Source organism: Pseudophryne corroboree, chromosome 7, assembly GCF_028390025.1.
Source record: "Pseudophryne corroboree isolate aPseCor3 chromosome 7, aPseCor3.hap2, whole genome shotgun sequence".
NCBI classification, from domain to species: Eukaryota; Metazoa; Chordata; class Amphibia; order Anura; family Myobatrachidae; genus Pseudophryne; species Pseudophryne corroboree.
In genome coordinates this window covers 461,147,969-461,159,885 of record NC_086450.1, presented here as the reverse complement: position 1 = coordinate 461,159,885, position 11,917 = coordinate 461,147,969, and the positions used below count along the sequence as shown (strand labels likewise).

The following is an 11,917-nucleotide window of genomic DNA, read 5'->3' as shown; positions in this document are numbered from 1 at the left end:
AAGTTTAAGATGTGCCAGTGTTTTGCCAGAATTTTTTTTCATGACCATATGTTGGCTGTTAAATTGGGTTATGAAACATACACCGGAGTCCTGTTGTTCAGTTCTCTATTTGTATTGTAAGAGTTGTGTTCTATCCAGAAGTTGGATTTTCTCAATATGTTTCTGTAAGTCCTCATATTTGTAACCCTTCTGTGTAAAATTAACTTTCATCCTTTGTGCTTGATCTTTAAATATATGTGGCTGTGAACAGTTCCTTTTGACTCTCATGAAATGTCTGCCAGGGATGTTTTCTATCCATTTTATATGGTGGTTGCTTGAAGTTGGGAGCATATTGTTACTACTTACGTTTTTTGTATGGGTTTGTGTGTGTATGTTATTGTCCTCTTTGTATACTTCCAGACCTAGATATACTGTACTGCCATTTTGCTGCTGTTTGTAGATGGGAACTGCATGCCATATGTATTTGAGTTCATGTACATGAGGAATTCAGTCAGTGTTTGTTCTGGGCCATTCCACACAAAGAACAGGTTATCTATATATTGTTTCTATACGAATAAATGGTGACCAAAAGGGCTGTTCTGACATATTTTTTTTTCTTTTCACTTAGCCACGAATACATTAGAGTAACTTGGTGCGAACAAACTTCCCATAGCTATCCCTTTCACTTGATAATAATACTTTCCTTGGTCCCAGAAATAATTCCGATGCAAAATTAAGTTTACAGTATATCTGTAAAACTGCTGCTTGCTGAGCAAAAGTTTCAAAAGTTTCTTACCCCAAGCGGTCCGCCTGCTGAACTCTTAAACATTGACTGACATAGCCGTACATGTGACTAACTTGTGTCCCTATGGTATACCTATCTGTGTGACTTTACTTGCCCCCCCCCCCCCCCCTCACCAACTGCTTATCTGTTACTTACTTGGCTGTTATATAGCAAACCAAAGACAAATTCCTAGTATATGCATGTATACCTGGCCAATAAAGCTGATTCTGATTCTGAAACTAGGAATGGAACCATCCCTGTCATTTGTTGAAATGAAAGCATATACCACTTGCTAAATTGGCCACAGATATAGCACTAAAATTCAGGCTTAGTGAATTTAAAAGGATTAAGCAGACAGAACAAATGGATTAGAAATATTTCACACAATAAACTAACAAGGAGAACAAATTCACAGAATATTACCATTTATTTTATAGTCATTCACAACAAATTGATAAAATTGAGTTATCAATCACATAGTTTTATTTAAACATTTTGCTCATTCTCTCTTACTGTTCAATACTTTTTTTCCTCCCCAGTAGTCTCAGCAGAGCCCTTTTCACATCTTTATTTCGTAGACTGTAGATCAGAGGGTTCATCATGGGAGTTACAACTGAGTACAGTACACTAAATACTGGTTCTAGGACATCAGTGTATTCTGATGTTGGTGTCATGTACACAGACAAAACTGTCATATAGAACATGATGACAATGGTGAGGTGGGATGAGCAGGTGGAGAAGGCTTTCTTTCTTCCTTCCTTAGATTTTATTTGTAAGATGACCCTAATAATTTTTACATAAGATGTCAAAAAGAACATGACTGGGAAAACTCCATATGTCAATAATTCCATATAGATTACAATATAAGCATCTTTACTGCCAGCACAGGAGATGTTAATCAGAGCTTTAGCATCACAGAAAAACTGGTGTATAGTCCGAGAATGACAGAAGGACATGTGTGATACTGGGGTTATAATCACAAAAGAGTTTAAGCTTCCTGATATCCAAGTGCCAGATGCCAATAAGAGACAATGTTTCCTATTCAAAATAGTTTGATAGTGTAAAGGATCACATATAGCAACATATCGGTCATATGCCATAATGAATATTAGATAAATCTCTGAGGAATTAGACAAAAAATAAAAGTACATCTGGGTGAAGCATTGTATGAAGGACACTGTATTATCTCCAGATAGTAACATGTACAGCAGGTTTGGGACAGTAGTGGTTGTATAACAGATATCTACTAATGCCAGGTTACAGAGAAATAGATACATGGGGGTGTGTAACTGAGCATCCATATATATCACTGTTATTATAATAGCATTAATAAGCACTCCATATATATATAGGAAGAAAAATAAACATATAGTTGACAATATATAATTTGATTTTGTGTAGAACGGTAACAAGAGAAATCCACTGATGTTAGTCTGGTTCTCCATGTCATATACAGGTTACTCTGTAAAGAAACATTCAGTACATATTACTTTAACCAAGAGTTTCCCAAACTCTGCAATTGCTGTCATGGGCTACGGGTGGCTGCTCAAAAGATATGTTGAATAAAGTATAGCATTTCACCACTGAAAAGACTCCAGAGTGCCACCTTCCTCTTATTTATATATATGTATCCTGATGAAAGATGCTTGAATAAATGCATCTGAAACGTTGATGGCAATGCTGTTGTAGCAATTCTGCTTATTTGAATAACCGAGGAGTGCCATCTGTACATACTGTCTATATATATATATATATATATATATATATGGTAAAAAAAGTGGCAAAAAGGCATTAAATATGATTTTTCTAGGTGACATATAAAAGGTATTCATCCACATGTACCCAAATTAAAGTCCAGGGCATACCATTCGGGCTAAGAGGGCTTGTATGAATAATAAAACCAGGAACTGATTCTCAGCTTATACCATCATATATAGTGCAATATATTTAAAAAAAATGTATTACACACATATGCAAAAAAATAGGTTAAGCATACATGATAAAATATGCACAGATTTTTGGTCAGTGCAATAAAAGCTTATCTAAGATCAAGGAAAGACACAAGCATATGAATCCCAGAGCAGGAGGACCACACAGCCTCAATGCATTTTGTCCTTCTTCTCTTTACCAGGACTACATCAGGACTTCCACGTCTTGATACCGTGCTTATTGTTGTCCGGTGCACAATCCATTTTGCACATCAGATGTCATGAGTTCTCCAGCTCCTATCTTCATACTCCAGCTTCCTGCCAATCCCTGTATTCTTCACAGTGATCTGCAATACTCCATACAACACCAGCATGTATTATGTACCTGCAGAGTACAATACACATCCATTACCAATGTGCATTACTGCTCTAACCAACAGTATTCATACATGTGTGTTGCTGACAGAAAGCACCCCAGTTACCTGTGATCAAGGCTTTCAGCTAGGGCATGCTTCAGTTGCATGTTGATATATCATTTCTGAAGCCTTGGTCTTTATTTCAGTTCTCTTCCTGCTCAGTTATCTAACTAGACTAGATTGTACAGAAGCACTGAATGAGAATTATTGAAATTAGACCATGTACCTTCATTCTCTCCAGTTCTAACCAGTCCTGCCCAGTGGTCCCAGTCCAGAGCCAAAATTAAACTTTGAATATTACAGTTGATACTGGCCAAATGGACTATAACCCCAAGGGGTATATTCACTAAAGTCTCGATTTTGACCGAGTTTGTGTTTTTTCTTCAAAGTGTCATCTTGGGAATTTACTAAACTCAAATCTCAGCAGTGATGAGGGTATTCATATTTTTTTGTGTGGCCTGTGTAAAAAAATATGAATAAATACACCATCGGTCAAACACGGCTGTTTAAAAATAGAACTCGTTCATTTAAAAAAAAAATCTTATTTCTAATTACCACCGTGAAAGGACCATTTCGTCCATGAAATTTAGAGTTTCATAAAAAAATATGTTTTTCAAATAGACCTGCTTTTGAGAAGCGTGTTTAGATGTGTTTCATGTAAAACCTAAGTTCAGCCTACATTTGTTGAAACATAAAACAGTACCTAACTACATGATTACAATCCCACACAAATGGATGTTGCCCTGTGTTTCATTAAATTTATGTGTTCTTTTGTATTTTATTTTTTTGTACAACACATTTTATCAATAATAACATAATATGTCTTAAATCATTATAACCATATTCATTTGGGCCACAAATCAGGTGTTTATTGTGCAAACAAACAAATGTGTTTATTTTTTTGTTTATAAATATTCAAAAATATCAAATAGAAACACAGAAAAACTTAACCCCCCCCTAACAAACCAACACCTGTTGCTGCTTTAAATTATTTTTTTGGTGTGGCCCTTAGAACCGGCAGAGTCGGGGCCAGGGACTTTAGCTCTTCTTCTTGATCTTCTAACTGGGGATGAAATAGGCTTAGTTGTGGTTTCAGAGCTTGTGCTGGGTTGTTGGTTGTGTAGGTTGGCAATAATGTGGCTGAGGTTGCTTAATGTAGCATTCAGTTGGATTTTTGATGCCATGTTATTTTATATTATTCTGGCAAGACTTTCAGATAGTCGATTGTTAGAATCTAGGAGATTGAGGTAGTTCTGATGTTGCCTCATTTGGTCGTCCATAATCCTGGCCATGGTGAGCATCATGTTGCTGGTATCAGCCGCATTTGTTCCATGCATGTGGCAATTCTGCTGATCTCAGAATTTTGTCTGCACACAGTGCGACTTAATCTGGGGAGATAATGTTAAAGACTTGACAGCAGCTGGGTCTGCCTGCGAAGACACTCCATATGTTGTGGTTGCTGGGTTGTCCAGCTGTCACAAAATATCTGGAATGTGTTTTGTGTCGGTGGTGTGGCTGTGCTCAATTGTGGAGGTGGAGTAGTTGGAGGCGGAGGACCAGCCATAGGTGGTGTGCTTGGTGTTGTCGGGTCTACCGGCAGCAGATTAAGGACATAAGTTTCCTCCATTACATCTGACTGGTGTTCGGGGGTCATGTTGCCTTGATCTGTGTGTGTATGAATGGAATAATATTTTAGTTTTTTTGGTTTTGTATTAATTATCTTTTGTACATATTTTTTAAAATAATACCAACAAGTGAAATATAATTTTTTTTCAAGTCTATACCTACATAAGCAGAAATTTGGCCTACCCATTATGCCAGTGTTTCTCAAACTGTGAGCCGTGGCTCCCTGTGGTGTGTCGGAGCACTTGCAGGGGTGCCTTGGGTTGGTGGGCCATGACCAAATCAATTTTTTATGCTCAATATAATAAGCTAAACTAGTGCTAGTAGCTGTCAGTCCTAAAATATGGGAAGAAACAGAAGTAAATATTTTCACACAACACACAATTGAGGCTAAGGATGTCATATAAACACAATCTCATTATTTTAATATTTCATCCTAAATTTCCCAATAAGTCTTATTTTGGCTATGGGTGCCATGTTTAAATGTAGCAAACTCTAGGGCAACGTGATTACATAAAGTTGGAATACCACTGCATTATGGCCTGCTATTGTTGTTATTTTGTCCCAGTATATTAAGCAACACAACCTTAAGCCTAAACATAATGTCAAGTGACATTTGCTATTCCAAACCCTGGTTTAGTGTGATTCTGACTAAATAACTTGGTCAGTATGTTACAGTACATCTGTGATAGCTATACTAAACTAATTTTAATAAATTTATATTGAAATATTTACTCAAGGTCCCAATATGATTATGTGTGCAAACGTTACTTTCACATTTGGTAGTATACTTCTGCACAATATGCTAGTGTTAGCTTCAAATGTACAGACAATAATCTAAGATTACTCTGTGGGTTTTTTTTCTCCTCAATTTTTGTAATGGTTTGTGTTTTATTTTTTGGTGTATATTTTTGGACTCACCTGGAATTTGAGGAGATTGCAGTTGAAGTGGTGGGGAGGGTGCCAGCAAATCGGACGGTGGCCTTGATGCGACCGTACTGATGCGTCGCATTGGTGGAGAGGCAGATTGTGCTCTGGGCAGATCGCGTTGTGGTCTTTTCTGTGCCACGTGTTGACGCGTTGTGGATCCGTGGCCTGTGCGCATTTGCGCAGTCGGATGATGGCGGGATGGACCTATGAGAAACAAATGAACTTGTCTATATTTGGCAATGATTTGAAGTCCTCCTTAAGTTTTAATGTGTTACAAATATACCTTCTGCAACATCAGCACCACGTTCAACATTTGAAGGAGTGGTTTAGCGTGTGCGTTTCCGAGCCACTGTAATACAAAGAAACATATGATTTGAACACACAAATGCATTTGCAACAAACAATAACAACAAACAGCATTTCTCATTAAGTATTTACAAACACATACATAACCATACATTATAAAACAAATCCTCTAAACTAAAACATAAACAGGTAATGAAACTTCATCAAAATGTTGCAACAACTATGCAACACACCTGGCAACATGTGCATAGCATACAAAATAAAACAGATTCATGTTACAAACACATATCAGAACACATACAATTTTGACTGAAAAACAAACTACATACCAAATGCATACATAACATTTTAAAAATACTTTGGAAATATAAAACAATTTGTGAAAAAACAAAACTCCACCTAGTAAAGCGTCTCTGTTAAAAAATCACTAAGCATCATGCAAACATGTGTCCTTATCAAATAAATCATGAAGACACCACACTTACACCTTTGCAGATAAATGGTATGTCTGACCAATAACCAATACAATCAATTCTAAATAAGGTACCTTTCACCAGGTACATTAATAAAGACCTTAACTAATTAGTAACACACAATACTAACATACAGGATATTTAACACAAACAATAATGATATACACAATTACACACACTAATACACACTAAACTAGCATAGTCCAAATAAAACACATAGCAGGACTCCAATGTTTCATCTAAAAAACAATTTTACACAAAAAAATGACCAAAAACACTACTCACCATCCCTCCTGGGCCAATATGAAGAACGCACATAAGTGGCCCCAACCACTTCGTGAGGAATAAATCTCCGCACTGGCTCCTCTCACTCCACATAAGTTGCGATAGACAGATGCCCACCACCGGTTTGACGGGCAGACTTGGCCTCCTTGGCTATCTTGGCCTTGACACAGCGCTTTATGTCGTAAAAATGTTTACGACATGTGTCCTCTGTCCTGCGAACAACTCCCTCGCTATTCATAGCCACTACAACTTTAGACCAAATAGCACTCTTTCTGCGAGAAGTGACTTTGGAGGCCTCAGCACCAAAGAGCTGACGATGATGGCGCATCAGCTCACCAACCAGTGCAACATTTTCTGCATAACAAAACTTCTGGTTGCCCCCGGTCTTCATAGTGGTGCATGGCTGCAGAGCCACAGCACCATCACTCTCACTAGAGTCCGCTGCAGCAACCTCACCCTCCTCATCACCCTCCGACTCACTACTCCCCTCCCTCTCACTAACACCCTCAGCCTCACTCACCTCCTCCCTCAATCTAACCCCCTCTGCCTCACTCAACACCTCCACTTCACTCACCTCCCCCACCTCACTGACCTCTGACTGAGACATAATTGACACACACAACAAATAACACAAATAACGTAATACACATAACACAGCACACCACTCCACTAACACAGCACACCACACACCAAACACACCCAAACCCCCCCACACACACACACACACACACACACACACACACAAACAACAATAGACTGAAATAAAAACACAAGCACTAAAAATATGACACACTTCAAAACAACACCACAACAATAATCACAAGATGTCTTACAAACCAAATACACCACTCAGCAATCACTTAAACTCACCTAAACAACTTTCCACATATCCTACTGCAAACAACACTACCTCTCTCCTCTCCACTAGCTAAACCCACGAGGTCCGTCCGGTTTGGGGCATATTTATACTATGCTGCACAGACACTCCTCCATCACAAACCCATCCAATCACGGACGAGTGACGAAAACGAAAGTCAGAAAAAACGTGGCCAGGAAGGGAGTCAAATCTCGGCCATGATAAAAAATATATGAACCCATAAAAAAAAAATATATATACGTCCGCAAAACAAAATTCGGCCGCATTAGTACCTTAAAAACTGATAATAACATTGACATCAGAAAATACGCATATCAAAAATACAACAGCATAGTAAATGAGGCGTAAAAAAAAAAAAGTTGCACATCATCACTCCCGATGTCAATCGTGTTTAATCTTCATACAAATTTCGGAAAATATGATTCTTACTAAATATACCCCCAAGTGTCATATTCAATGCAAATTCTGGGAAATCGACTGGAGGAAATAAAAATGACACAAGGTCAAGTGATTCACTTCCTGCAAGAGGATTCTACCCATATGGACTCTTTATAACTTATGGAAATTAGAACAAGTTATTTTTATAAAACACTTCAAACTACTTCCAGTTTCTCCATTCCTTGTTTAAATCTGCCTACACCAGAGAAATTCAATTGCATCCTCAAACTTTGTAGAGGATTCCTTAATCAATGTGGAATTTATTTGAAACTGCAACCAAAAACTTTTATTTGAGCTCATATCATGATGGCTTTTATAATTGTGTTGCTGTCAGAAACAGTTCTGATCCATTTCTCTCTGACTTTGATAGCTTCATAGACACCTTATGGGATTTTTTTGAGGAGCAATGGAGAGTGGTGAGTGATATACAGTGAATTATTACTATATCAACAATCTTATACAGTGGCTTGTTAAGCCATTCAATTTCATACTCTACTCAGAATGAATATGGAAAAACAAGGCTTTTACTGCCTTCCTCAATTCCAATCGCAACCTTCCAGCACTGAGGAACTAAAGCAAATTAACCACTTTTTCAACTGAGGAACTTCAGAAACATTTTAATGAAAATGTATGCTTTTAGTGTGCTGATTCAGGCCACGTCCTAGGATCCTGTTCCAAGAATCCTGGACACTTCAGCAGCTAGCATCAGTTTAATAATAGTAGTAAACTCTTCATGCAGTCCAGATTTTGTTTATTCCATAACCCAATAAATATTAAGGGTACAAAGTCCTAAACCACATTTGTTGGTTTCAGAGTAGCCAAGAATTGTATTACCTCAGCAGTTGTTCATGTGTCATCTTTGCCAATATCCATTCATCTCAGCACTTCTGATGGTAGCCGCATCCCAGGTGGAGTCATTACTCATCAAACTACAGCAATAAGGCTCACAGTAGTCATTCTGCATTCTGAATTGCTTACTTTTCTTATCACCAAAGCCTCAAATTATGTGGTGCTCAGTTATTTGTAGCTCTAGAAGCACAACCCTCACATTGATTTTACTGCTGCTCAAGTTCTAGATTGGGGTTAAAAATACAAAATACCTTGCTTTCAGTGTATTTTTCCTACTCAAGTTACTCTTCCTTTGAATAATTTGCATCTTCCTCCACCTACACAGTTTTTCGGGATGTTTTCAACAAACAAGCAGCAGAAACAAAACTTCTCCTTATAGGTACTGGGATTGCCCCTTCTATTTGTTGTCAGGCAAGACTCCTTACAAGGATCAAGTAAACCCTATATCAATACAAGAGCCAGAGGCCCTGTTAGATTACACAAAGGAAAGTTTTGATACAGCATTCATTTGCCCTTTCTCTTCTTTGGCTGGTGTTTTTTTTTATTTTTAAAAAATTAGACAGGTTTCTATATAATTACATTGACTATTAAAGCTTGAATGAAATCACTATCAAACATCACTCACCCCTGAACTTTTCACAGCTGGCAATCATGCCAATAAATTGTAAAGGAAATATTTAAATGAACAGCCGCTGCAAATAGTCGCAGCCTGGCATGCCATACAGCATGCCTTGATGCAACATGCCACATCGCAGTAAGATGAAAAGATGAGTATGGGTAAATCAATATCTCTCTCTGCTTCTCCATCTCTACCTCCTAAGTCACCATCACTAAGCATGACTTTCAGGCTATTGAGACCATGTCCCTATCCTCCCTGTTAGACTCACTTATCTCTCCTATTCTATCTCTCTCATGCCCCGAACAACCCACTTCCCTGTACAATGCATTTCTTATCTTTACTTTTGACTCTGTTGCTCCATCGACCACTATTCACACTTGCAGATCAACACCTTAACCCTGGCACACCAAATGCACCAAAAAACTATAAAAATGCTCGAGTTCAATCGGGCAACAGTGGAGGAAGTTAAACTCTAAGACAGTCATGCTATATTCCAAACTTATACCCTCATCCTCCAGTGCTGCCCTTTCCCTCGCTAAACAGTCATACTTCAAGTACCTAGTCTGCTCCCAGTCTTTGAGCCTCTTTGACACTATCAACTCACTCCTCTGCCAATCCCCACCTCACCTGCCATCCTAACTCTCTGATCCTGACTTTGCTGCTTCCTTCACATAGAAAATTTACTCTGTACATCAGGACATCAAATCCCACCAGACCATCTATAACCAGCCACCTCCTTACCACCCCTCCTCATCACTTTTACCACCACTCCCCATCATTTCCCTTACTACCCCTCCCCATCACTCTTGCCAATGCTGTCAACTTTCTCCCATGCATCAGGTGAGGAAGTCGTGTCCCTCATCCACTCCTCTCCCCTCCACCTAACTACTTTACCCTATCCCTTCCAGCCACCTCCACTACCTCACTCCTTCTGCATGTTCCCATCTTGCCCACCTGATCAATCTCTCACTCTCATCGAGAATTGCAGATTCTGAATACAAGCATGCACTCTTCTGCCCTGTTCTTAAAAAACTACCCTTGATTCAAATACTCTTTCTAACTATCAACCCGTCTCTATCCTCCTTTTTGCCTACAAACTCATTGAGCAAACTGTCTTTCTTTACTCCCACTTGACATATTCAAATCTGGCTTCCATCCACTCCACTCCACTACACTGAAACTAGCCTCACAAAAGTCTGCAATGACCTCCTTGTCACTAAATCCAAGGGCCACTAGGCTTTGCTTGTTCTCCTTCACATTTATGCTGCTTTTGACACTGTGGACCACCGTCTCCTCCTGAAAATCATTCATACCCTTGGTCTGCATGAAACTGCCCACTCCTGGCTGTCCTACCTTTCTGACCATTCCTGCTTTGTCTCCTCTTATGACTCCACGTTGCACTATTCCCACTAACTGTAATTGTCCCCAAGTTTCTGTACTTGGCTTGCTCCTTTTCTCTCTATATACTTCCTTTTTACGTGAGATCATTAGCTATTTTGACTTATAATATCATCTCTCTGCTGAATATACTTAAATCTTTCTTTGATCCCTTGACCTCTCCCCTTTTATTAACACTCATAATTCAACTGTCTCACTACTATCTCCCCTTGGATGTCCCAATGCTTTCTTAATCTGAACATGTCTAAGAATGAGATGATCATCTCCCCACCCTCCTGCACAACCTCAACTTTCACAATTTCATTATTTATTGATGGCACTACTGTTTCATCTAGCCCACAAATGTACTTTCTTGGAGTAATCCTTGACTCCTCTCTCTCCTTTAAACCACACATTCAGTACCTCTCACAAATCTGCCATTTTCATCTCAAAAATATTGACTTGATCAAACTTTTTCTTACCATGGATGCTAGTAAAATCCTCATCCACTCACTGGTAATCTCCAGGTTGGACTACTGTAATCTCCACCTATCTGGCCTCTCTAACAAAAATGCCTAGCTACACTCCAAATCCTACACTAGTACCACTTCCCCTTATGAATCCAATTCAATGTACTGGCACTCACTTACAAAGCCTTCACCCATTACTCTTCCATATACAAATCTGACCTTATATTTCTTTACACTCCTATTCATCCTATTCATGTCACAAATTCATGCCGCTTCTTCTGCCTACTAATTACCTCATCCCACTCCCAAGATTTAGGCTGTGCTGCTCCTTTTTCTGGAATTCTCTACCACTTCTCCTCAGATTCTGCACCTCTCTATAAAACTTCAAATGGGCTCTCTTTACCCAGTTCTTAACAAAATTAAGCAAACTTTTATCCTAACCCTCTGTCCCACGCTCACTGTCTACCCCATCTCTGTCACCCCTGTCTGTCTTACTGACCCCTCTAGAATGTAAGCTCTCATGAGCAGGGCCCTCTTTCCTTATGAGCTTTTCCTTCTTTTAC

The 11,917-nt window shown here is 38.9% G+C and overlaps 1 protein-coding gene across 1 annotated transcript; it reads right to left on the bottom strand.

Moving 5' to 3' along the window:
• Window positions 1–1,272: 1,272 nt before the first annotated feature.
• Window positions 1,273–4,291, bottom strand: LOC134944289 (olfactory receptor 2T1-like). Its single transcript, XM_063932868.1, has 2 exons — window positions 4,123–4,291; window positions 1,273–1,883 (listed from the first exon to the last, which is right to left on the bottom strand). The coding sequence occupies exons 1-2, from the start codon at window positions 4,289–4,291 to the stop codon at window positions 1,273–1,275; spliced, it is 780 nt and encodes a 259-aa protein (XP_063788938.1).
• Between the last annotated feature and the right edge of the window lie 7,626 nt (window positions 4,292–11,917).

What these genes read in the sequence shown, in the direction of transcription:
- LOC134944289 (XM_063932868.1), bottom strand. Translation starts at nt 4,291, where the DNA reads ATGGCATCAAAAATCCAACTGAATGCTACATTAAGCAACCTCAGCCAC. An exon ending in CCCTGGCCCCGACTCTGCCG is followed by an intron (nt 1,884 to 4,122) that starts GTTCTAAGGGCC and finishes CTAATTCCTCAG; the next exon opens with AGATTTATCTAATATTCATT.